The sequence below is a fragment of the Opisthorchis viverrini genome (genome assembly GCF_000715545.1).
Source record: "Opisthorchis viverrini unplaced genomic scaffold opera_v5_106, whole genome shotgun sequence".
NCBI classification, from domain to species: domain Eukaryota; kingdom Metazoa; phylum Platyhelminthes; class Trematoda; order Opisthorchiida; family Opisthorchiidae; genus Opisthorchis; species Opisthorchis viverrini.
This window is the reverse complement of record NW_008751768.1, coordinates 881,107-908,177: the sequence shown is the minus strand read 5'-3', so window position 1 is coordinate 908,177 and position 27,071 is coordinate 881,107. Positions and strand designations below refer to the sequence as shown.

At 44.3% G+C, this 27,071-nt stretch overlaps 1 protein-coding gene across 1 annotated transcript in view; it reads left to right on the top strand.

Moving 5' to 3' along the window:
- Positions 1 to 748: 748 nt before the first annotated feature.
- T265_05762 (hypothetical protein) overlaps positions 749 to 27,071 on the top strand; it is a gene marked incomplete at both ends in the record, with an annotated part of 43,625 nt that continues 17,302 nt past the window's right edge. Inside the window, 9 exons of the mRNA XM_009170842.1 lie at positions 749 to 1,131; positions 1,164 to 1,318; positions 7,672 to 7,786; positions 7,822 to 7,936; positions 10,069 to 10,200; positions 12,382 to 12,504; positions 14,869 to 14,937; positions 19,014 to 19,174; positions 19,393 to 19,507. Coding sequence (XP_009169106.1) covers positions 749 to 1,131; positions 1,164 to 1,318; positions 7,672 to 7,786; positions 7,822 to 7,936; positions 10,069 to 10,200; positions 12,382 to 12,504; positions 14,869 to 14,937; positions 19,014 to 19,174; positions 19,393 to 19,507 — 1,368 coding nt within the window. The remainder of the gene's footprint in view (positions 1,132 to 1,163; positions 1,319 to 7,671; positions 7,787 to 7,821; positions 7,937 to 10,068; positions 10,201 to 12,381; positions 12,505 to 14,868; positions 14,938 to 19,013; positions 19,175 to 19,392; positions 19,508 to 27,071) is intronic.

The following is a 27,071-nucleotide window of genomic DNA, read 5'->3' as shown; positions in this document are numbered from 1 at the left end:
CAATAATTTTCAAATGACATCGATTAAAACAAATCGCAAAAAATGACGGCAGATGAGGGGGGTTTTCAGTCTACGCATATATGCAAAGAAGTGCAACATTTTGACGTTAAAGTTTTTATTTCGATCGCCGGGGTTTTGCAGAAAAATACATTATGCTTCTAGCCGCTGTCAATCAAAGCAGTGAACAATTTTATGTTGAAGTGATAGCCGAAAATTACGAATAAAGCACAATGCTCTTAGGTGCAAAACCTTTGGGTACGGAGTAGGACGTCTTGCACCAAAAATGTTGCAGCTTGTTGCGTTTGTGGTCTAACCAAGAACCATCTTATTCAACGCTCATATTTTTGCAGCGTATATTTTGCAGCCCAAATCTGTTCATTCAGCACACCAAGGTTTCTCGGACAATTTGATATGCCGTGCAAAGTTCGGCACGGCATAAAGCTCCTGGCATATTCTCATACAGATTATTCGAGGAACTTATGCACTATTTTCATTTGGAGCTCGGGCATTCGCAACAAAAATTGGAGTCTTTGTTTTAGTACATATTGGCGCAAACACGTTTAGGGCATTGTGTTATCGCGAGGCACCGGCGATGGCGGTGGTGGTTGCCACTCAATCATGCACGGGCAACGTGGGTTGTTTTTCAGTTCTCGAATGTTTTAGTGGCAAAAACTCTTCCCGATGGATATTGGGACGGAAGTATACTCATTAGTCTTTGTAAAAAAATTGTTTGCTGTTGCCGTATCGTATGTCCTCTATTCCCGGCGCATATTCCCGAATTCTGCATTTTTTGATAAGCAGCTGGAAGGTTGGGCAAAATCAATCGTTTTATACTGTTAGGTGTGAAGTTGAAAATACTCAGAGAAGACAACAAATTTCCTGGGTCGTCGAAAGTTGTCTATTGGTTGCGTGGCTGCTTCGATGCCATCGATCGGCAATACGTAGGTTGACACTTCGAAATATCACAACTCTGCAGTTGAAATCTGCGCTCATATCGCTCTATTGCCGTGATGAGGCCAAAAGATCCTCCGTAAATATTTATGATTCATGCAAAATTGTAGAATCATACTCTTTCAAGCTCGCTTATGGCGAGTCGGCTGTCGAGGTGGATGGGGCAGCAGGCGACAACCTGTACGTCAGTGGATATATTTATATGCTTTCAGGGTCTCCAGGTCAAGGCTGCTACCACCAGCCGTTTCTCAGGCTGAAATTCAAACGGCGACAATAAACCTCCTCAAGACAATAAATGCAGTGGGAGAAAAGGCAAAACGATTGTCAGGAGATCTCTTTATGACAATGAGGCTGCAATATACCGATGGTATGTTTCTATATTGAAGGGAATCGGATGTTCTGAGAAATAATCCTGTGTTGCGTGACAGTGTAATAGCCACAGTACTTGTTTTGTATGGACATTTAGATACGTAGCGGATATTTCCCTGTTCCGTCAACCAACTTTGATTAATTTGATCAGCACATCCGTGCTCATTAGATCATGCGGCACCTTTGTTCCGCAAGCACCCAATGCACGTGACAAAACCATGCCCCGATTAGAACCTAGACCGACAACAAGTCGGTTACCGTCTTTCACGCGTCGGAACGGTTCTATTTATTATACACACGGCAAACCATCCTATCTATAAGAAGACAGACACAGTCAACACACGTATTCGCGTGCCCAGGGGGCAGGGAGTCAACAAAATTCTCTAGGTCCACGGACAATTACGGTGTTGTATTGTGCGGTGGAGGTGGCCGTCTATGGGTTACGCCTGCGCTGAGCCTGCCAGACTACGCGATAGGGAGAAGACAGAGAACTGGGGACACGGCTGTATTGCCAGGACAAAACATACAGAGCGTCTGCATAAATATATAGGATGACTAACTGGCCAAATATGGTCGTTCGCTTGTTCGCTCCGTACAGCCAATGGTGGTGTTCCGGTCGTGAACAGTCTCAGGCCCACAACGCTGGTCATGTGTTGCTAAGCCGTGTTTGGTGGGAGCCGCCGACTCACCTACTTTCTGGACGTGTCGAACCGATGGTAAACTTGGGGATGCTTCACTCTCTGCACATGTGCTTTTTCTTCTGTCTGGGCGCGTCCTGACATACGGAACATTTTCAGCAGGCACACCGTAGAGAAAACACGTTCCCACCGTCCAGATTTTCACTTGGGAGCTCACAAACGATAATTACCCCTTTTGACTTACTCCACATTTTATTGCATTCGTTTCATACGTGGGGCAACTCGTCACTGTAAACCACGGTCTAGATGGTAAAAACTTAATAGTGCGTATAACTTCTGCGTTCTATCATGGCTATCATATTACTTATAGGTTTAGTGTCTTGATGTGGAAGTCCAGCCGTCATATTAGTAATAGACTTGGCGCAAGAAAGCTTTGTTGCCAGAGAGTTCAACAAATGACATTCTTAAAGAAAGTAGGTGGCGCTGATATTTTTTATGTCTGTGTTGCTAAAGCGACTTTCATTCGTGAACACGAAAACTGCTAGTGTTGACGGGGGCTGGTGATGACCATGCTCATTAATTTATCGGCTTTCACCTCCCCGAATCACCGGTGGACGAGGTTTTGGTAGCTACAACCACTGTACGACAAGTACGCGGCTATTACAGCTGATATCGATGAATAGTTGGAGTATTGAAATGCTTCTAAAGCCATCATCATCATCGAAGGCTTGACATCAGTGTTCAACACCGATGCTTCACTGCCGTAAGCCACAGAGTAACGACTGAGCTACCCCAAACGTTCCGTGCATAGAAGAGCGCGGGTGCCGCATGTTTGCCTAATAGCTTTGCCTTGTTCACCGGAGAAATCTGATGTCCTTCCTGAGTCGGATATTCCACACCTGAACATCGTATTCGACTAGCGATCGAAAGTAAGCCTTAGTCAGCTCATTTAATAATAGCTTCAAATTGCATTAAGACCCACCGTTGGATTGTTTGGTGTGTTGGCGTGGTCGGCTCCATTTTAATATCAAGCGGTGTTGCGCGTTCCTTCGGACCAGTCCCCTTGGATTCGTCACTCCTTCAACATTATAAAGATCAAACTTCCAAGAAGTGCTATCGTTGGTGGTTGGTGAAATGTCGCATCGTTCCGTAACATGCATCAATCAATAACCTTCCTAGGGATGGATGGCAGCCTGTGGCGTCACTCGGTTATTGTTCATGGTGATGGTGATGACTTGGTCGTTTTGGATCTCCATGTTACGATGTTGTTGCAGGAGACGAGGTTGGTGGCTGTCTAAAGAAAAGAGACCACTGGAGTGAGGAATTTGGAGTACCAAGCTGGATTGAAAGGGCGATAGGCAGTTCTTCTGACGAGCCTAGCTATGGTCTGGTGCTCCGGGGAACCTCGAATCTAGTGAATCTGGGAGCTGAATACCACGTGATCTGCCAAGTTTAGCAGGTTTTTTTTACTCTGTCCGGAGATTTCGTTAAGTCATCCATATCGACTTAGGTATATATTCATAGTATAGCCACTCCGCGCGAGCAGTGGTTTGAATACACAAGTTTATTTGTATACAGATTTGTACTAGCCTCCCAGGGGGAGCATCTTGCTCTTCTCAGTACGCGCTTTCCTGGTCAGTGACAGATTATGTCAGTATGGGAAGTAGGATGATCCTTGTGGTTAGTGAAATTCAACTAGTTACTTCCTTCACACGCCGGCTTGACGATACCGCCATTCCAGTGTTGATGGACGCCGGACAGGTTCGACAGGCAACAACGCATCGAATTTGATAACCAGAACAGCAAAGGTTTAGGATGTCAAGCTCCTTGGTGAGCTTCCAATATAATTTTCCCCCACTGTTAGGCGGATAGTCCAAGTAAAGAATGCAGCTCCGACCAAAGTAACGGGATATTTGACGAGGACCATTATAGCCCTTCCAGCAGTCGGTTTTCTGGACTGGGTTTGGTAACTGGGTGTCTCAGCCACCAACAAGAAGTAGACCTCGTGGGGGGGGGGAAGGTAGAACAGTTTTAATTTTGGTGGAATAGCTACTGTCGTGGTCTCTTCGTGTGTCAGTGTGAAAGACCAAAATAGTTGCTTCAGTCGAATTTAGTCTCGTGGGAGACGAATTCAACTTCCCTAACCATATGTATTAGTCAGAATAAAGTCGAACACAGACGGAATGGCACAACTTCAGTAGTGGCCGGGATGGTTGACATGGTGGAACGGAGTTGGTCCAGACTTGCAGTTGACTTCTGAGCTGATGGTGGGAGGTCAGTGAGATGGGATTTCGATGTCTTATTGGTAAGTAAGTGGGAGTTTGTCACTTGTGTGGTGGTCCAAATGGTTGCAGAGATTTTATGACAGTATGGCATCGATGATCAAACAATGAAAGTCTTTTGACGTCCTCGGTCGCGCATCAGCCACGTTGCTGATCATTATAGTAGTATGAAGCGAGTATGGGGCAAGATGAACCAAGTGGTCAGAGCGCGAATTTGCTGACCGGAAGGTCCGTGGGTCGAACCCGACCTCTGCCTCTCGACTTCCCCTGTCTAGGCTTTGGCAACCTGGCAGTATCCCAGCCCCCGTGATTCTTCCGTGTGGCATGGCAGCTAGGCACCGAAAGGGTGCTACACATGGACGATTTTTCTGTGGAGCGCACCGCAGCATTGTAGACTCGACCCTTGACAGATAAGTTAATGTCAGGCCTACACCACAGACGACGCAAGTTCACGAAAGCTGCTCTGACGTTCTCAATTCGGATGGAACTATAATAACCTGCGAGACTACCGAGACTGATACAGCTGCCTAGGTAAACAAATTTGTCTACCACTTCAACCGGTTCATCCGCAAGCATGAGGCTAGATTTTGGGCCATCCCAGTCTTGCAGTAACATTGTGCAACTTGCAGGTGTGACTTGTACCCCGAACAATGAGGCGGAATTATTTAGATTATCTAATATTGTTTACATTACCACGGGGTCCGATCCAAGAAGAGCTATGTCGCCTGCGTACTCGATATCTGTGAGCGGTCGCTTCGGGAGCACTTCGAATCCACAGGCACCAGAGGCTGATGGTGAGTCTTCCATGGTCGTATCAGTGCTGAAGTTGAAAAGGACAAATGAAAGAGGACAACATAGGGAGGGTCAAGTATTAATGGGGGACACCTTTGCCCCACAGACACTGTCATAGTGCCTGACGGTTCCCGGAGTCAAAGGCAGCTTTCAACTCAAGGAACACAACCACTGTTGGTTGCTGGAAACAGTGTTGCTGTTTCAAAACCTGTCGCGGAGTGAAGATTTGATCGATACATCCCATTGCAAGACAGAACCCAGCTTGGTTTTCACGGATCTGTCCCTCCCTGTGTCCAGTCAGCCTTCGAACGGTAGGGCAAGAGAGCACCTTTGATGCCACAGCTACCAAGCTGGTGCCACGGTGGCTTTCGCACAGCGTTCGCGCACCCTTTTTGAAGATGGGGATAACCATCGCATGCCCCATTCTATGAGCACTTAGTCTTCAATCCGTATCGCGCCAATCAGTTTTGTTAGATTGGTCATCAGAGATTCTCCACCTTCCTTGAAGAGGGCTAGATAGAGGCCATCTGGTTCTGGTGACTTCTCCCATTTTAGGACGGATATTTCGTACTTTATTTCTTCTTCCTATGGGCGACGAAGGTTTACATTCCATTCGCCCATATGTACTGTCTCCACATCCTGTTACAGGAGGAGAGCTGAACTGTTCTTCATCCACATGCTCACTGCTCAGATCGGTACTGGTGAGCTATCATCGTTCTTCGAAGATAGAGAATTGGCATGCTTCCTACTGACTTCCGAGGGCCTGAGGGAAGCGAACTGTCAGGCGTGCATGCACCATGGCGTAATTGGAATGAAGTGATGTGTCCCATGGGAACGGCAGTCTTGAATCGTGGCTCTCTACCGGTGACCAATGGTCAAATGATCCAGCGGGGTCCAAGGTTGACTTGCAGTTGGTGGTAGCGGTGTTTACATGGTGGTTACACGATGCGAACGTCTATGTCGAAAGTTAGTACTGGCCAGAAACAGTTCATGGGCAGCACACAACTAGAGGAGCCAATCTCCGTTGCCTGTGTGGCCAGCATCGACTCCGATTTGGTAACCAAGATGTGATTCCAAGGAGACAAGACGGCCTACTTGAGCGTTCGTATCGCCTGCAAGGATCACAACGTCAGTGCGTTTTGCCTGGCGAATGAGCCCGAATAGCTCTCGATAGAGAACACCCTTCTCAGCATCGGAACCGCAGTCCGTTGAGGCATAAGCCGACACTACAAACAGGCACTGCTTTTCACGCCGGGAGGCACTGAGCTTGTTCGAGCTGAATAAGTGGACTGCTCAAATACGACTGTTCGCTGAGATTTAATCCGGCAAAGCGCTTTCAGCTCTGGGACTGAGTGCAACTTCCACACCATATATTCCTCAATTCATCACTTCTGGGTCACCGCACACACGAAGGGAGAAATATGAAGGAGCTGAGTTTATCCTTGGCGTTCTGAGATGTATAACCACGCTTGGGTCTTGTATGCGTGTTTCAGAGACACAGCATACATCAATTCTAAGGAAGCATACAACTTCAGCAAGGCTTCAGACCTAGAAGCTCGGTGAACCAGAAAGGCCGAAAAATGGAAGATGCGAAAGTTTGGTTTTTCAGGAGTAAGCGCTGGACGTGAATGTCATGTTGCCTCTTGCAAACCTGTCTGATAAGCTGTTTTGTTCAATGTCATTGTCCTTATCATTGACAGAAGGACAAGCGAACACTGGTGCTTTACTGCATTACAACCATATCCATCTATTTGTATAAAGGCCTTTAGTGTGAAGAAAATAGGTGAGATATGAAAGGGAGTCAAGGGCTCCTACAAAAACCCTTTAAGTTCCCAGATATAGGCTCAGGAGCCACTTTTTGCAACAGGACTTTACACCTTTTGGATGAGATGCATCTGCTGTGAAGCTGAATTGCGTGGTAAGCATCTCCGGTGGTGGTTACCCTCCACGCTCTTTTGAAAATGCTGCCCGCACATTCCGGGCCGACAAGGTTCCCTCTGGAGTGTAGATAAAAACTGTCCGACGTGCATGTTCGGGATTGAATACAGCAATTCAAAAGCAAGCTAGAATTTTTCCCTTGTGTTTATTTTTATCATGATTCCAAAAAAACATGTTCCGCATTGGCCAAAGGTTTCGGTGATATGTGACAAATTTTTCCCGTCAGTGGATAAACTTTGTTTCACTATTTCCAAATTTATTTTGGCATGTTTTCGGGTTATCCTCGTAATATGTTTGATGTGCAGCAGCAGTCTAAATTAATCCCATGTAGCAAATAGTTTGTGAGTTTGTTGTTGATTTTCATTTTTAACCCCCATGGGCAATAGGTTGTATACAGTAAGCTGCCCATTAGCACTTCATTGCTATCGACACATTCTTTGTGCTGAACAGAGCACGTGTGCGCCAATTTTTAAATTCCGATTGATCTGATCTTTTGAGGCTTTTATTAAAACTAGTTGACCATTATAAGGCAACAGACATGCATTTTTCATCTTATAACCTGGCATGAAAAAACATGCTGAGCAGAGACTCTTTGGTATTTAGATTAAATATCTCCCACCAGTATTATCATTGCGAATGAAATGTACCCAATAAATATATGCGCTTATTCACGCCCATTCTATTTCTTTGTCTTTTTCCAGACACTCCAGAAGATTATGTACCACCTGGCTTCAAAAAAGCGGACGATGTCGTGTTTCAGTTTGACGGCATACCAGCAAATATTAGGGTTGGTATAGTGAAAACAGCACACCATAGGTAAGTACTGTCCGTCTTCATCACAATTTCCACAGCTTAAAGATGCATCTCCAGACAAACAGGGCTTTTTTACCACTCACAAAGCACTTGAACGAAGACAAAATGGAGATCCAGGAAGCGTCGCAGAAGTCGTTGGAGTTGAAAAACCAAGTGGGTGGAGGCTGTAATGAGGTTTGTGTAGTGGTCGCTCCTTTTTCAAAGGATTGATCGTAAATGCGTTCATATGACAGTGAATAATGGCACTAAGTTAACGTAGTTGCCAGATCATTTGAATACTCCAGGTAGATTTGTAGGAATAACTTGCCCTTCGATGTTGCCTTTCGAGTTAAAATGGACGGTTTTGTGGCCAGTCGCTGCTGTATTGTATCTTGTGAAGAAGCCGACTTCACATTATAGAGATTTTGACCCCGTTTGAGAATTCTGTTTGCAATACTGTGTGCACCGATTTCTTCTCCGCTACTCGGTCGGTCGGTCGGTTTATGGATACATTCAATCGATTTAGCTACAAAACAACACGGTCACAACGTAGCTTACGGCGGTTTGTCTTCTCATTCTCAAATTACGGAACTTTTTAGTAATGCGTTTCAGATTGCGTCGCTCAATCATAGCTGCTGGTCTCTATCTACGGGGTTGAGTTGCGTCTAGGACGGCGTCAGCAGTACTGTGAGGCCCAAGAAATGCTGTTATTCGTTTTCATACCCAACGTTTTTAAAGCTGACTTTAACAGGCACAGCTTCCAACGTCATGCAACCTCGTGGTAACCGCGTTCCAGCCAACCTTGATAACCGGTGGTAAGGTAGGCCAGGTCATTCTAACACATTGGTTGGGCCCTTTGTCCTGTTGGTCTTGCAGACTCTAAGAAATGTTCACACCGTTCGTACTGCTCTGAAAAACCTGTTAAATTTACACAAGAGCTCCTGAAGCGGCTACTTTAAATGACTGACGACGTTTTGGTCTATTTGGGTCGGCTTCAGGTTCATTGCCGAAGGAAACCATATGGTTAGATTTGTTCGATTATTTCGGGAGTTCGTGTTACGTGAAAACAGTCTACAATCGGCAGGTAGCCGGGCCTTTGTTAATGGTCATCCGTACGTATGGGTTCAAGCTCAAGTCATCTATCAGAGAGGGAGCCAGTTGCGCCTAATCTATTCACCTGTGTGTTCACACCCTCAATGGTATCTACAATTTTCCGCTCCGCATAAGTGTGCCCAAGAGACCACGAAGACTATCAGGGATTTTGTGGCTCAAGCAGTAATCATAACCAAGTAGCAGTAAACTTTGTGAGGTCCGTTCACAGATTATTGGAAACAAACTTCACACGGGTGACAATAAACTTGTATCCAGTCAAGCGAGGAACGATATCGATCTTTACACAGCCTGTCACAAAGACACCTGGGTCTTTAAGCTAAGTAAATTAGAGGAATGTTGAAACAGTTAGTCCAGCCGTTTTGGATGAATAATTTTTGTTCCACATACACCACACTGATTTCCGTCAAACGAGTCTAGTTTGTGAGCAAAGGCAGTCTGCTTTAGCATGCGAAAGTTGAGCGTCAGGTGTAAAAACTGAAGCTGTCGGCGCCAGTTAACGTGCTATCGTGAGTAAAGCGGGGTTCATCCGATCGCTTCCCCCACAGACGGGCCTACAAGGAGAACATCGTTCAGTGCATAGGTGAGAGAAATGATGTGTGAAGAAGAAAGAGTGGAGTGTCATCAGCGGCGTTTTTGCTTATCTTCCCTGTTGTATCTGGTAAGGCAACTCGGTCAACGACATTATGCTTTAGTCTATTCATTCTGAGATTCGTTGTGTGAATGATCGATACAAGCGCAATGAGCTAATTTTAGGACGCGAAAAAGTAGACATGAGAACAATTGGAGACCACAGCCAACGACCTTGACTTGTAGGCCTTACCACAGAAGAGCATGGTTTAGTTGGAAGTGTCGGGGCACCTGCGTTTTTAAAGTGCAAATCGCTACACGTGCTCCAACCCTCAACTTGGAAGACCAAGGGCTAATTTCCCCAGACCCTTAAACATTGCTCTGCCTGTCATCTGATACTCGTTGAACAACATGTGGAAACCCGTCAGTAAGTCTCGCAGAGACTTTACGGTAAAGCCGTATCCTCTAGGAAAGGAAATTGATATTGGGAAAAATCAGGGACTCTCTGGTTCCCTCAAATTGCTATGAGAAAAATGCACGTAGTGCCGAAGAATAAGCACTCATGTTAGACCTACAATCATTCAGAAGCATTTTTCGCTAAATGAGCTTCTTGTCTGTCCCCATAGCCACAACCTGAACAGCAGATACCTGATTCAAAAGAAACAGATCTTACAGAGTCACTACAGAAACAAACACTTCAGTCGGAGGATGACAGTGAAGAAACCTTTTCCGTTCGCTGTCCCTGTGGAGTCAATAAAGTGAGTGTACCAATGTGCCACTATCTTAGGATTGCAGTGTGGCTCATCCGATAGTCTAATTTAGCTTCCCATTTAAGATTTGACTAGAATGGACCGTTGTCGATACTAGTCTGGCTTGTTTTGAATGTACTTACTCTATGTCAACCACAATCGAGGCAGTCTTTTAATGGTATGCTTTTCGGTGGAAATCTTTTACTGTAAAAACAATAGAAATGCTCTCGAAAATCGATACGCTAACTGAGCTACGCATCATGTCCCAGGGTTTGTCGGTCGAGATACCCCTGTCTGATTCAAGCAGGGTGGAGCTGAATAAGGTGGACAGTCGTTGCTCTGAGGTGTTTCACTCTTCTAGTGAACTTAGTTGTGATAGACACTAAAGTCACTAATTTCGGTACATGCGTGAGAGTGATTACGCTATTTATGTACATTTTCATTACCCTCGTCATGTGTAATTTTTTCATTCAGATGGATGTCAGTTATTGGTTAGGGCTTTCTTGATTCATTGTCAGATCATAGACCGTGAAAGGTTGGGTAGAAAAAGCCCCGCCCTTCAGAGAATATGGTCGTCGAGATAGATTGTATTGGAGTCGTCCTTTCAAAACTAATATGACATTTCTCAGCGTTGCCTAATCGGTATTCCGGCTGATCTGGTGTGGTACTTTGGAGACTTTTTTGCTTACACAGTAAAATTATTAAATTTGCTGTAAGCCGTCATATCTCTGATCTCTAGAGTAGGATGTATATAGTAGTACCGTACTGTACTGTGAAAAACTGATCTCACATCGATGCCAGCTGACTTACGTCGTCTTTCATGATGTGGCTGATGCGAGTGCCCTGAAAATGGACTTGTTCATCACACCGTTGGGGCCGTGGATGTATTTTCAGAAGGTATTGGATGCAGGCAAGTAGGACTCAGGCTGAATTTGCTTAATTTGGAAAGGAGGGCGTCGCTGCCTTGTACCACCCGCTGTGCTGGACTGATGCCACTGCCTGAACGGTTTTTAAGTAGGTGCTCCAGTTTCGTATCTACCTGCCGTAATCAGAAAGACCACACATTGCCTGCATCGTCCGGTCACCAGTACCCTTACTTTTTTATTTAACCAACCCTGCTCTAAAGGCGAGGTTTAGGTTTCTGCAGATTGTTAATACAAAAATCGAAATGTTGAAGTTGTTGGTGTTGAGTTACTTAAACTGATTTGTGTGACAAATAACCCAGGAGTAGATAGTATGGAGCTTCGCCCTGTGGATATATATATATATATATATGTATATATATATATATATATATAACTGTGTAACTGTTTGTCGAAAACGCGGTTGAGTTTCGGAGTGGCTACGGATACAGGACCACTAAACTAGTCATATGGGTCGCCACGTAGAGTGACTGATGTCATTCTGCTTTTACTCCTTGGCTCTTGGGAGGCTTCGAACTGACTGCAACCTCACGTGTTAAGTTCCACTTGGTCTTAACCACTCTCTGCTGTAGCCTGTTGCACCATGTTGCCGTAAGGACCCTGCAAGGCTGTCTCATTGGCTGCCGACCACAAGTCTTATCACCATTTGACATTATATCTGTGTTGTTGTAGCGGTTATTCGAACAACGGCTGGATCTCTTGGTTTTTCACCTGTCCTAAGATGCTTGGAAACCCTTGAACAGCTCATAAACCATACGAACAGTGTCATCAAGGGCAATGCTTTGATGTTGTGAATATCTTTCCTAGTGTAATAGGTGCATTCAGGGTACGTTCATGCGAGGGATGTTATACATGACGGATTCAGCTTAAATTTATTTGAGTCTCTGAATAACATCATCTTAAAATGCAACGGCATTTTTATCCGCACAACAGTGTCTTAACTACGAGGGCTATATTATATAACCCTAGCATCACTTGACTCTCATTGTGGGAAACTTCTGGCCCATAGAAACTTATGTTTCATGGATCGTATACCAACCGTACGAACCTAGTGAATTTGGTTAAGACAACCGAGTGTGTTTGCCTATTTTACTTATTCGTTTTTCTTTTAATCCGCAGTTGTTGGCTAGAATTAGGCTTCCAATATAATAAACTATGGACAAGCTTTCTGGTCAACTTACCAAACCTTATGAATTTGTGAGTTAGTACCATACACATTTACTACATATATTTGTTAAGATTGTTTCCGGTATACTTTCCATTCAAGGACGATGGCGTCATGATCCTGTGCGATGGTTGTGGCATGTGGCAACATGCTGTGTGTTTCCGGATTTTGGAGGAAACTGATGTACCCAGTTCTCACATCTGTGAGAAGTGCAGTGAAACAAAGGTGAGTGTGTGGGATTCCACCCGTACCTAATTATATACATATATATATATAACAATTTATTTATATGGATTACGATTAGTCTTGGATGCGTGGTCAAGATGAGTGTAGCCGTAGATTCAAGCATGGTATTTAGTCCTTAGTTTCAACGTGCAGTTAGCAGTCGGCCGAATTCTCGTGTTTTTGCAACCGTGTTCCGTCTCGCACAATCAATTCCGGTGCATTCAGCATCAGAATGAACTTACCAAATGCAGAATTGTGCTGTCGTATTATCGAAGATGAATATTTATGAGGATATTTCATTTTGTTGGCAGAACGGTTTACGAGAAGCATGAGAATGGCTACTCTATCCGTATACAGTGTACAACCGGCCTTGCCTGGGTTAAATCTCGTCGGATTCCCTTCTCAAAACAAGCGTCCATCTACTCAGATTGCTCGCAACTGCCGTCAGAAATTCGCAAGGAAGCGATTTGTGTATTACGTGTCAATCTCTATGTCTCACTTTGTCCAGTGCGGCTCAGAAGTTCAAGCTCCAAACTAATGAACTAATGAACGGAACGTCCATGTTTCGAACATAACCCGACCGCCCTGTCTAGGCTTGGGCAGCATGGCAGTGTCTCGGCTGTCGTGCAGCCTTAGAGGGGCTCGGCAGCTAGGCGCCGAAAGGGTGTTGCAGCTGAATGATTATTTTTATTTATTATTATTTTCTGTGGACAGCTTTTTCCGGAGAACTCGACCAATGCAGTGTCTTTCTCTCCAAACTTTGGTACTTCGGGCTGAAGTAGTTAGCTTATGCCATTATATAGTTCAGCAGAATCGTCCTCCTTCGGGTCTCAGTAAAATGATTCCTAATTGTTCTGTTTCAGTGTAAGAACAAAAATATCTCCGTGAATACATTTTCGGGGAGTTTTTCTACACCTATTTATAGTCTAAGAAGGGGATATGCCGAGAGGACTACGGTCAGTAACCGTCTGCTAACACCATCTTTACACGTTCTGTATAATCTTATATAAAAGGGAATATTGCTAGTGACCACTGTTTCTCTTTCGCCGATAGAGACATAAGTGGCAGCCTAATCTGTGAAAGTTGCGAATGAGCACAGCATTTTTAAATGGGAGCAGTTTGTTAAATTTGCAATGCTGCATGTTTAATCAGATGCGAAAACGATTGGCTATCTATTCGCTGGTCATCGGGGTTGCTATTCGGAGCAAAGCAGATTTTACTACACAGGGCTTCTTCTGCTCGTTCGGAGAAAAAGCATGATCTATTTTTAAATGCACCTTCCGTTCAGATTTTTCACGCTTGTTAAACTCTGATTCATCATTATCTTTCTCGTCATCATGCTTTCTGCCATCGTCGTCGTCATATTCTTGCTTCCACCCCTTCTCCCCTCCCACTCGTTATAATGGTTGTGATTTCTATTACGATTACTGTTATCATTATTGTCATCTAACACGAAGTTACCCTGAGAAATTTCAGTCAGCTCATGGTACATCCTGCACAATTTATTGACTGTTACAATCCATCCTTCATAAAATCATGATATGTTTCCCTACTGTTGAAGTAAACAGGATTTTTCACGACGAACAATCTCACATTTAGATAAGGTCATCTCGGGTCAGAGAAACAAGCTGCGGTGTGTGTGGGGGGAGGCGAGAAATTGTCAGCTTCAATCAAGACCAGTCACGTTAGAAACTGGAGACCTGTATTAGATACTCGCTTGGGTGAGTCACTTTTATGGCTAATTAGTTATTGTTGGCATCCATAGACGGAGAACAGAATGTAGTAACATTCAGAGATGCTTTCAGCAAGACTTCTCTTCGTGCGTTGATACGTCATCGAATTGACGCACAACTAGGTGGGCATAGTCAGTCAAACTTATAACATTAGATGATTAACAGCTCAGGTTGCCCCCTGCTGAAAATCCCGGAAGGATGCTGTTCAGTGCTGTCTACTACGATACCTGGTTATGGTGACCAAAATATCAACTGAGTGATGCCATCCAATGGGTTTAGGTGGTCATTTTGTAAGCGGAACAGTAAAACACATGCGTGATAATGGAATTCACAAATTCACGAACAAAATCCGACAACGTACTTCTTTCAGGTCATTATGAAACAAGATACTGAGATGAGAGGACTACTGAATAGCTATATTTGCTGATTACCAGTGTTCAAACCACGTTTGTAACGTCTCTGGTGGAAGTATTTTGGGTCTCGCGAGTTGTCACTTTTGATGGTTCTGTGAAAAAATGCGCCTTATCCAGAAATGTGGCTCAACTATTAGACAGTATGTCCTCATAATCCAGCTTCTTCGTTTTTAACTTCAACAGACCACAGTATATCCACACTTCGTACTGTTTTTTAGCCAGAGTTGTTGCAGAAGGGCGGTATAACCGATAACAGCTTAAAAGGACTGCCAGACGATGCCCGAAAGGTGAGTCCTTGTGTTTTGATTTATTTCTCTGTTAGGGTAGTGCCTAAAGTTCTTGATCATGATGTTAGTCACTCAGTTATCCAGTTTACAATCTATGCACCGAATTGCAATGGCTGTAGCTGCTACGGCTTTGCTCACCGGGATAAGAGAATCAGAACCACTCGTTGGAAGTGATGATGCAATTATTCCATCGGCGTCAAATGGCTGCATTTATCCGCTATGACAGTGAGTGAAAGCTATCAAGTGAAGGCAAGAGTTTTGATACAAGTGCGCCGTCGGATGTTGGACAGACGTATTTGTCATGGTCGCTAATCATTAGGTTGTCTCGCCTCGCAGTCGCCATTCGGGGAGACAACAGTTACCAGCGCGGTTTAATTTGCTAGTAAAGGATTCCATGCTTCTCTGCTAACTCGTGGACTGACCGCCTCTAGATTTTCTGCATCCGATACAAGGCTGGGCGAAGAGGGCTAAATTAGACAACGATCCTGTGGTATACGAATCGTAACCCGTGAATGTGACCAACTGATCTATCCAGAGTGGGTGAGCTTTCCCCAAAGACATCCTGGCGTACCCCAGTGGCCTGATTCGGTGTTCCCACCAGACCCACACAACGCTTCGAAGGCACCGATGGTCAAATACAGAGAGCCATCTAAAGTCTTTCACACACAGTTGCCACGTCCCCGGCCCATAAAGTAGGACAGATCGGATCACAGCATTGTGCACTCTAACTTTTGACAGCCAAGCTGATGTTACCTCGGTACCAAAAGTGTTAGAGTTTAGTAAACGCTGTCCTACTTTATTGTACTGAGGGAGCGAACATATGAGTAGTGCTCTTTGGGCTTTTTTCAATAGAATATCCTTTATGCTGCATGATTGTCTTGTACGGCCGACAGCCGTACTGGGAAAACCGAATATACTATTTCTCATACTGAACCATGAACATGAAATTTCTGGGAACACTGTTTTCACCGTACTCAAGCTGCCTTCCAGTTCTGCTCGAAGTTCAGTTACCTGGACAACTCCGTTTGGACTCAGATAGATTTTCTGAAAATACGATTGTGTCAGGGCATACGATACTGGATAATCTTCGTGTTTTCATTTCTGCTGCGTGTGAGTAGTTGACTCTTGCTGCTGTTGAGTTTCATATCCATAGATAAAACCGATAGATTAAAAATTGACGGAACAAATGAGCGCTGGCGAATGGGGCTATCGCGAGTAATGTAAAACAGGATCGTTCGTTTGATTGCTGGGCTGGACGGTTGATTGCGGATGTCACCAATCGAGGTGACATCCTTAGTACTTTGTTAGGAAGCGTATTGGGGCGTAACGATGGATCGGCCGTTTTGTGTTGAGTAGTGTTGCGTGTGTTCTAAGGCTGCTAGCCCGGGCTGGCCTTTGATCACGATTGGTTGGGCGGTTCCATTGTTTGGTGTGTTATCGTGTATCCCGATTGACAGATGATCACGTGACCTTTGGGCTTGTCCCCTCGGTATCGTATTCTGGTCGATGTTGGGATGATCTCTGTCCTTGAGATACATGGGTTCCTGTTTGTGCCCTTCATTAAAATGACTCCAGGGTGTTTCTTACTTTTTGGCTTATTACTCAGATGTTCGGTTCTCTTTAAGTATTCTGTTTGAGATATTGGTCCTTTGCACGTAGTGCTGTATAAATTTGATCTGGTTTATTATGTCAACTGATCGAATCCGTCGTGGAGCACCATGCTTCCATTCTATGTCTCGTGTCACCGTATGCCCGGATTTGTACGTTTTTAAGATTGAATTTCTAACCTTGGCACTCATGTTTCCTGATGGCTGCCTTGTAACCCTTGTGTTCGCTTACATAATTTCCTTTCAGTTTTTCAACGTAGATCTTGTTGCATTTGTTGCAATTGATTTGGTGTATCAGCTTGTTCCTCTTAGGTTTGTCTTGATTGTCCTTGGGTCTTGAGATCAGTTTCCGTTGAGTGACATTCGGTTCGTCGGCCACGAGGGTTCCTTTTTGAGCTAATAAGCTGATTGTGGGATCAGTTCGCACTGATAATGTCATCTTGATTGGTGATGAATCGTGTGCAATCAAATTACCCTCCTCAGTGGACAGACGAACGACCACTTGCGTTGCCTCAGTCACCAAAAATCTCCTCAAGAGCTGCAAATTATCTTGGATTTTCATGGGATAGGAATTGCTAAGAGGTCGTTAAGACGTTGGCTGAAAAACTGACAAGCACTGTACAACTGTTTCGTCCTTTCTGAGAACCACCAACAGTGCTCACTTCATCAGTCTTGGGTAATTTGAACTTAAAAACAAAAACAGGCGGACTAACCATAGGGGTAGCAGCATACAACCCGGTTTACGGAAGAAATCTTTGTGGACAATGGTCAGCTCTGTTCGCGTTCGGAATAACCGTCACTGACGCCCTATAAAAAGATGGTTTCAATGTTTACAAGCAGACTAAACAGCCGGATAGACCATGACAACTCAGTACCATGAACATCCAACCCTAAGCGCAGGCTGACAAGTATCACACAAACTTCACAATCTACTACAAGCTTCCTGTCCAGTGGTACGTTACGATACACCTCATCGAATTAGACGAGAGGCCAAATCCCTCTCAGTAGACAATTATTTGGCAGCCGTAGCACGGTTCGCGGTCAGTTTCCCATGTATTTCTAAGATGAAATACTTGTGTAACAATGATACTACTGATGGGAGGCACGCGAGTATTGTGTGTTGTTCGTGGAATTTCGCTTTGCGTCTTTTGAAAAGGGGAGATCTGTTGAGGAATTTGTGAAGTAGCTTTGCAACATCTGCTTGGATTTGAGCGATGAATGATTGCAGTCAATGAATATCCAGAAAAGTTCAAGAAGACGCGTTCAGGAGAAGATGGATGTCCAGTTTTTGTAAATAAGATGCAAATGAGAATTTTGCTCCCCTGTCCAATAGTCTCTAACCGGTCAGTTGGCATTTCCTGATAAATAACTCCACAGAGAAGGCCTTCTTCCTTTCATTTGTTGCGCCGAGGTTGTTATAAAATACTGTGGCTTGAAAGCTACATTCATTTTTTGTTGGTTTTCTAATTCCTTAGAAGCGAAGGTCAGCATGACTTTCCCCTTGTGGACCCCTCGGATCCCAGCCTAACAAATGAGTTTCCCTCACTAATGCGTGTTGGCATAACTCTTTTGATCACCTATACAGTGCCAACTCTTCCTCAGGATTCCCAAATTATTAGTTCTTTTGCTTTGCTTTGGTACCGTTATTATCCATTAACACAATCGTTTCGCAAACTCTGCAGAAGAAGCACGAAAGAACATGATTTCAGCCGCATGATAATTTCGATGATCTTGCTAAAAACTGATAACCCAAGCGCCACCAAACTGGCTATTTCCCATCCATTGAGAGACCGCGAAGTCGGGTAGCCCAAAAAGGTGAAACCTTTCCTACACTTCTAGTCAACCTACAAGTTACTTTTCACCTTGCGTCCCCCAAACGAGGTCATACGATGAGCATTTTAGTTCAACTAACTCTGACTGGGATCTTGGCGTTCATTTTTCAATGATAAATTTCAGAATGAATGCTATTGCATGCATAAATCTCATAAATTTCCTAATGTATGATAAGTTCAAGTACATATCTTCACAGAAAGTGCCAATAATATGCCAAATATGCTTCCAAACCCCCTACCGCGAGATTTTGAGTTATTTCATTGCGAATAAATGGGAATATTCGTTTTACGGCGACGGGTTCTAGTGGAAACTTCACATGGAGTGGATGGACATAGTTGATCATGTCGTGATCAAGAAAAATGAGAGCCTGAAACCAGTGTCACCAACCGGTTAGTTGGACCCCGCTCCCTGGACACAACTGAACTGAAATCCGAAGCGAACAAGCGACAACATACTACCATCATTGCGGCAAGCATCGAATTCTCTGCTGTATAATCCTGGCGCAATTCCTTCTTTTGCCGAGATTTTGCTATTAGAAGGCAATTGATCTGTCCTCATTTCCGTTTTGCTACGCTTTAGTAACCTCCCGTCACTATTGACGTAATATTTCCTGTCTTCGTTTCCTTTTTCGCGTAGTCACTCTGCCTTTTGCGCCGAGCTGTGTTACTGTGCACCAGTTTGGATTCCATATCTCCCGCCATCATATCGAAGAACCTCGAGGTAAAATATACAGTGGCGCGAAGTCTTTTCAACCGACTTATCGATGAAGGTATTCTTAAAGAAGTTGGATCAAAGCGGTATGTTTGCTTCTTCTTTGCATAGTGTAAGGTACCACGCCTATTTTGTATAAAACAAGGAATAGGTTAATTTAGTAGGTTGTATGACATCATAGAGACCACCAACTCTCCAAGCTTTCTATGCTATCATAAGCTTTTTTGACTGGGTAGAACAACGGCTTGCTGAGCGTGATCTCTAACTCTCTAGCCGTGAGACAGTGACATTCTCTCTATTGCAGAGGCGAAAAAATGGTGGATAAAAACTACCTGGAGGAGACGGTGATATTGAAAATTTTTCAACATTCATCTGTGGAAATAAATGGAACTTCATCCTTTGAACCAAGAAGTCAGTTCGTAAGTTGGACAGATAATGGATATTGTACGTTCGCAACTGTTGGTTTGATTATACCACCTTGCTGGCCAGCGGGCTGACGACTGAAGTGACAACACTTCGGAATGACTTTTATAACGGCGAGCCATAAACATTGTAGACTTGTAGCTGGACTACTGAACCAACAGTACAGCCTAAGGGAAACGTTTGCTACCAAGGCGGCGTTTTTGTTGGGCACTTCACTTTATCTTTCTAAAAGTGATTTTTGGTCAGTTCGGTGCCCCAAGTGTGCAAACCTCATATTTTAAAAACCATTGTGGCAAAAATACTACTGTACAAACCTATCCTTTACTCCACCACTGTGTGAATTTGAACCGAAAATATTGATTCAGTAATAACGGCAGCACTGAGCAGATTCAGCCAAGTAGAAGTAACTGCTGTGTGTATGAGTATTTGTTTATGGGCTGATGAGGGTAGGTGAACTATCCGTTTTGCTTTCACTTGTATGTTGCATCACCTATTGACACAATTTCACTGACTAGTAGGGTTTCCTGGCTCAGAGACTCCCCGGTCTTTCTGAGGGGATTTCGGCGGAGTTGGCGGCTACCAATAAGAGTTCGACATTATGGCGTCGTTTTTAAAAATTTCACTTTCCCGTCAAAATTCTTTGCGTGGAACTGCATATGCTTCTACGTTTGAATTTGTGGATACTTGCTCTTTTTACGAGCTCTCTTCTTGGATGTCTTCAGTTGCAGCTGCTAAAGCGCAGCGTCCGGGGGGAAAACTCTTACAGATACCGAGTGAATTTTCCTTCTATTGATGTGGACCATGGGCAACTTGTAGAGTCAGATTATCAACACCTTTCTTACCAGAATTGATCCAGGTCGTATATTAACCAGTTCGCCAAAAGCGTCGTTTTTCGTGTGGCTCGCGAGCAAGTCAGCTCCAGTGATGTCCGTTTTTGGGTGGCGGAATTCTTGTAAAAATCTTTTGAAACGTTGTTTGTTGAATTAGCTGCTAAATTCGTGCGGTGCCCAACCGTTGGCCTCACTCGTTACACGGTCCCAACCACCAACGGTCGAAAGTCCCCATGTTGCGATTGTCTGAGACATGCGTTAACCGGACTTCATAAGTATAAGGTAAAACCGGCCGAATAACGGACTTGTTTATCAGTACTTACTCTTCCATTTCAGTTTTAATGGGCAAGATGTGGAATGAATGTAAAATAGTGATGGAGACTATTAACCCATATGCTGAATGCTGTTCATATAAATTAGACTAAATTTACATTGGTCCACCTACCGGTGCTTCGCCTGTAACAGTGTGGTACTCCACAAGATCGATTCTGATCATTAAAAGATATCCATTTTACTGATAATATTTCGTCGATTGCAAATGGCCCACGGATGAATACTGTATTCTAAGGTGGAGTTATACGATAGGCGCCAAAGGACGTCATGCCTGTATACATGTTTACTTGTCAATCATATCTGTTCATCCACGGTTGCAATTTTCAGTGATCTAAAACCACACATTTTTCTTTCGAAGTCCACTCGCCTGCTGTAGTTTTTTGTCTTCTTTAACCTAGAAGTTCACTTTTCAACTACCGTATGAAGGTTGGCTTCATTGATCTTTGTCTCATATGGTCTGACCAAAACCGTTGGTTTTAAATCTCGATATGAAAATTAGTTTTCCAAAATTATCCGGCTTTCTGGAAGTTGTATAAAAGTGGATGAACTGATTTCAGTAGCGAAAATGCTCGTCACTATCAACAATGAAAAAATGGGAACTCAGAGGTCTGGAATTAAGCTCGGGATATGAATGTCCCTGCTGTGTTATGGGGACCTTATCGTCTCCAGGTCCTTCCTAGTACCATTGAATTTTAAAATAATGACACAGCTGACCTGCAGTCAGCAATAATGGAGTGTGTAGCTTGTAGGGATTATAAATAAAGTGAAATTGTGAAGTTGGACTACTCAGTGTATGATTTCATCCATGCCAATGCAAATAAATGCGGAATATAATTCGTTCATATAAAAGTTGGACAGATGAACACCCTACTTATCAACAACCAAAAACGACCTTGTTTCATTTAAGCGGTCCTCTAGATTCCGCCACAGCAAAACAAGATGAAAGAAGCTCATTACGTAAAAAGACTATCGTATACGGTGACTTCCGTTTCTAATGCTTGTTCCTAAGTTCAAGGAAGGGCCAAAGTGCACGTCTCTCTGAGCTAGTTTTGTAAACTAACTACAACTTATTTATTATTTCCTACAGTAAGTTGTATACCCTTACTCAAGTGCTATTGTGTTCCTGATCCTGATGGCCTTCCACCCGTTGTATTCACCGATGAAGATGAATTCCTTAACCAGTGTCCTTCTGGCCTAGTTGTTTCTAACTCGAAGAAAGAAGCCGTCCCAAAAACTGGTGTGAGTCGATCATATGCCCCATTTTCAAAAAAGGTACTCGCAGTGAACGTAGTAACCACAGAGGTGTCAGCTTGACTCCGGTTGTATCAAAACTTTTGGCGTTGATCCTTCATTGTCTTAAGCTGCATACGAAACGTTGATCCGTGAACGTGATTTCGGACGGGTAGAGCCTGTGCCAACCACATCTTCGTAATCCGTCGACTGTTAGATCAACGTCATACATACAGATAACCCACATCCCTGGCGTTCTTTGGTCGGGCAGCATTTTTAACCACATTTGCGCAACAGGGTGTGAGAGTTTACAGTGAGCTTCGAAGGCTTTCCTACAAAAATTAGCGTTCGATAAGGGTATACACCCTCTCTATTCTTGTTCAACTTCGCCAACGATGAACTATTAGTGAGGCGAATGCTGAAAGGTATTCAGAACTCTGGTGTTCAAATGATTGCTGGTGAGAACCCTGGCGACGCACAATCCCTGTTGCACAGGCTGGCAACCGCGTGCCGTCTTTCGATATGCTCATTGAACCTTCAAAGTATAAAGTTCTGCTTCAGGACGTGCGGTTTCTGGACGTTCACCTTACAATTCAAGGAGAATCACTGAGAATTGTAAAATTTTTTGCATACCTAGGTAGTTGTATTAGCTCTAACGGAAGTGTGTCTGATGAAGTCAGTGCAAGAATCTCAAAGGCTCGAATTACGTTTGCTAATTCGCGTTGCTTGTGGCGTCAAAAAAGTCATCATTGGGTCTCAAGGGCCGCCCGCACCAGGTTACAGTAATGCTTGTGTGGTTGTGTGGTTGCAAAACGGCTTCTGCAGACGAGTAACGGGAAACTTCTTTACGTTTTTTTTTACCACCGATACCTCAGAAGCGTTGCTAATGTCGGCTGATCCCAACGAATTTGTGAGGATGTAATCAGAAAACGGACGATTGTGTGGCCTTCACTTCAACCACGAAAAATTGTAAAATTTTTTGCATACCTAGGTAGTTGTATTAGCTCTAACGGAAGTGTGTCTGATGAAGTCAGTGCAAGAATCTCAAAGGCTCGAATTACGTTTGCTAATTCGCGTTGCTTGTGGCGTCAAAAAAGTCATCATTGGGTCTCAAGGGCCGCCCGCACCAGGTTACAGTAATGCTTGTGTGGTTGTGTGGTTGCAAAACGGCTTCTGCAGACGAGTAACGGGAAACTTCTTTACGTTTTTTTTTACCACCGATACCTCAGAAGCGTTGCTAATGTCGGCTGATCCCAACGAATTTGTGAGGATGTAATCAGAAAACGATTGTTTGTGTGGCCTTCACTTCAACCACGAAAAACATCCAGCAACATCAACTGCGGTGGTTTGGCCGTGCTATGCATGCAAAAAGACCGCCTACCGAGATCAGTTTTGTTCTTGTCCCCTTTAAAATGGAGGAAACCGCAAACTGGACAACGTAGGACTTGACAGAAAAGTGTGAAGGGGATTACGAAGAGTTTAGTCGTTATTGGTGTTGTACACCTTCTGGGATGTATTCCCAGTGACCTGTGCTTTGCTTGGCTGGAGACGCTGCAAAAATGGCAGTTGGTCAATGTCGGTGGCATTCTTGTTGTCAGTTTCTTTCCAGATTGTCTGATCGAGCTTCAGGAGATGTATGTATCCCGGGATACTTGCGATAGGCCAATACCAGATCCCTGCCCTCGCCCACACTTTTTTCTTCTTTCCTCTCTTATGCCTTAAATATAATTAGGTAGGTGTTAACACTAACGTTTTTAGTCTAGTGATAGTGACCGTATTCAATGGTGTGAATTGTACGTGTGGCACGGAAGTATTTGGGCAGAACACTACCTGATCTATGGGGTTAGGACAACCTACCTTTATCTTCGGTGCTACTGCAAAACGGGTAGAGTAGAGGCCAAATATAACTTTCGGTGACTTGCTTGTCTGGTAACACAGTGGTGTTTTTTTGCCATTCAGTTCTTCCGAATTAAGCTCAAAATGGTGCCTCACTCAACAGTAATATGGTTACATAGAAACAGCCCGGATAAAGCAATTTCTTATCAAGATGATGCGCTCTATTACATTTAGTATAATGCCAATTATGCATCCTGTGCTGAGTTTCCAAATTTCAAGATATTTTTGTTTTTACGTCACTTGAAGCCCATAACACTATATGTGGTTCCCCGTCCTGTTCACATTGTGGTCTGTCCCCTTCGGGTTTACACTGAGTTTATTTCAGACATTTAGGTGAACGCACATGTGGCGAAGCGTGAACTTTGTGGGCGCAGATGTTCATCGGCACATTCCGTTGTGGTGGGTGAATCCGAAACCGGATACAAGCTCATCATATGCAATTTACAGTTGAAGCAGCTTTTATGGAAATGTATAGTCGTGAAACTCTAAAAAAAATAGGGAAATTAAAGTGTCACACTTTTGGCGTTCCATGCAACAAGGATCCGACAGAACCATGCTCTGTTTTTCGGTAACTTGGGTTGTATATGGCGTATGAACCAGAGTTTATGCGGCCTGATATTAACCTCCATGTCAATTGTTATCCATCGCATGTTTTTTTCGCCCAAGTTGCGTCGGCGAAATCAACTTCCCAACTTGAGAGACAGACAGAGACAAGTGGCCTTGTCATTCGTAGTAGAGCTGCTGTCGAGGTTTCTTCATTCTGCTAATGGCTTTGTACACCATCCTCATAATCGGCATAGGAAAAGTCCGCGCCGCTTCCAAAAATATCAAAACTCGCATGTGTTTCCAGACAGGGTTGGGTTACGGTTAACTTTCCTCCGCTGACTTAACACTGCATTAGTCTCAAGGTTCAAATATGTAAACGTTGCCAGTCCTTCACCAATACTAAGTGAGTGGCAAGTTGCCGCTGAATTTAGCCATCGTCTGTGACCACTTGTTGCTGGTTCTGATTTGTTCATAACTGCTTGATGCCAGAAAAATTCGTGTGAACCGATGAAGCAGAAAAGAAGGTAAACTATTAACGACGTAACTTAAAAGATGCATCGCTGATTTTCGTGCCAAACGAAAGTGGAAAATATGGCAAAAAAGGAAAGTTCAGAGCCACAATTACATGATCAAATATATATATATATAAGCGATGAGTGAGCCTGTGCCAACACTGTGGTGGTAGTGAGCGTGTAGAAGCGTGACCAAATGCAAAAGGAGTTATGCTAGCTGCCTTCACTGCTGCCTGTCTGACTTCTCCAATTCGACCACGATACCATTGGATGTCGTCGAGATCGCTATCCATGATCGATGCCAGGAAATCCGTACCATCAGGCAACGAGTACGAGGGTACACGCAAATTCCACCAAATAGTGAAGAGTCTAAGGAAAGACCGAGAGCCCTGGTGGAAATCGAAAGCTCGGGAGATGGAGAAGGCCATTTCTACGGGAAACAGATGTAACCTATATCAACTGATACGATCGACTGATCCTGAAAAGGCAACGGTTAGCAAAACGATAAGTGAAAAAGATGGCTCATTAATTCACTCGCAAACTCGTCGACTAGAGAGATGGGTCGAACACTTCGAAGAACAGTTCAGCTCTCCTCCTGTAACAGGATGTGGAGACAGTACATATGGGCGAATGGAATATAAACCTTGGTCGTCCATAGGAAGAAATAAAGTACGAAATCCCCGTCCTAAAATGGGAGAAGTCACCAGAACCGAATGGCCTCTATCTAGCCCTCTTCAAGGAAGGTGGAGAATCTCTGATGACCAATCTAACAAAACTGATTGGTGCGATACGGATTGATGACTAAGTGCCCGTAGAATGGGGCATGCCGATGGTTATCCGCGGACGCTGTGCAAAAGCCACCGTGGCACCAGCTTGGTAGCTGTGGCATCAAAGGTGCTCTGTTGCCCTATCCTTTGAAGGCTGACTGGACACAGGGAGGGACAGATTCGTGAAAACCAAGCTGGGTTCCGTCCTGCAATGGGATGTATCGATCAAATCTTCACTCCGCGACAGGTTTTGAAACAGCAACACTGTTCCCAGCAACCAACAGTGGTTGTGTTCGTTGAGTTGAAAGCTGCCTTTGACTCCGGGAACCGTCAGGCACTATGACAGTGTCTGTGGGGCAAAGGTGTCCCCATAAATTCTTGACCCTCCATAAGGCGGTATTAACCAATTCCCGCGGCTGGTATCTCTCTTCTGAGTTCCACATTATATGGTATCAGACAAGGCTGTCTTCTTTCACATTTCCTCTTCCAATTTGTCACTCCCTGTCAGCCTCCGGTGCCTGTGGGTTCGAAGTACTTCCCAGGCGTTCGCTCACAGATACTGAGCACACAGACGACCTCACGTCAGTTGTGGTGGTCTCGGGTGGGGTAGGTTATAACAGCTTTTGTGAACCTGAATCATCTGTGGCGTGTGCATGATATCAGCCTATCCCTCAGTGGTCGAGTTTACAATCCTGCGGTGCACTTCTGTTTATTATAAGGGTAAAAAACCTGGCCGAAGCGCATTGAGGACGTCTAAATTGTTTCAGTGTTTGACCATTGATGTCTTTGGGGCATTGCCCGAGTCTGGTGAGAACACCGGGCCTACAATGCTGAAGTACGTCGAATGTTTTTCGGAAGAGATAACTCGCCCACGATAGATGGACTGACACACTGCATCGGTTGCGCTGGCTTGGCCACGTGCTGTGTATGCCATTCGACAGGCTTCCTTGTAGAGTTCATTTCGAACAACCAAGTGAAGGGTCGAAACGAGCCAGGGAAGGTCAAATAATGACTTGGCAGCGAAGTATAAAAGCCATTACCAGCAAACTCAGCTGCGCTAGTCATTTCCGAATTCCTGGATAGGGATTTCGAGACGGGCCACATCAATGATTGGAGACTTGTCAGACATGGTCCTTTCGCACCCTCAATGGCGCTTGTGCATCCAAGCTATTGCCCTCAATGCATAGCTTTCTTCCCAACCACTCCCCACTTAACAGTCCATTTATAGTGACGTATTTACGCACCAATTTATCAGCTCCCGCTTTCAATGCGCTGCTACCTACCCCATCTCCCCAAATCGGCGGTGAAGTAAACTGTGGCGGCTAAAACCACTGTACAACGAGTACGCCGTTATTACAGCTGATAATGATGATAATATTATTTGTCATCGTCAAAACTGCCCCGCCATTGCTTCATCGAGTAATAAAATGGCCGCGTCACCATACC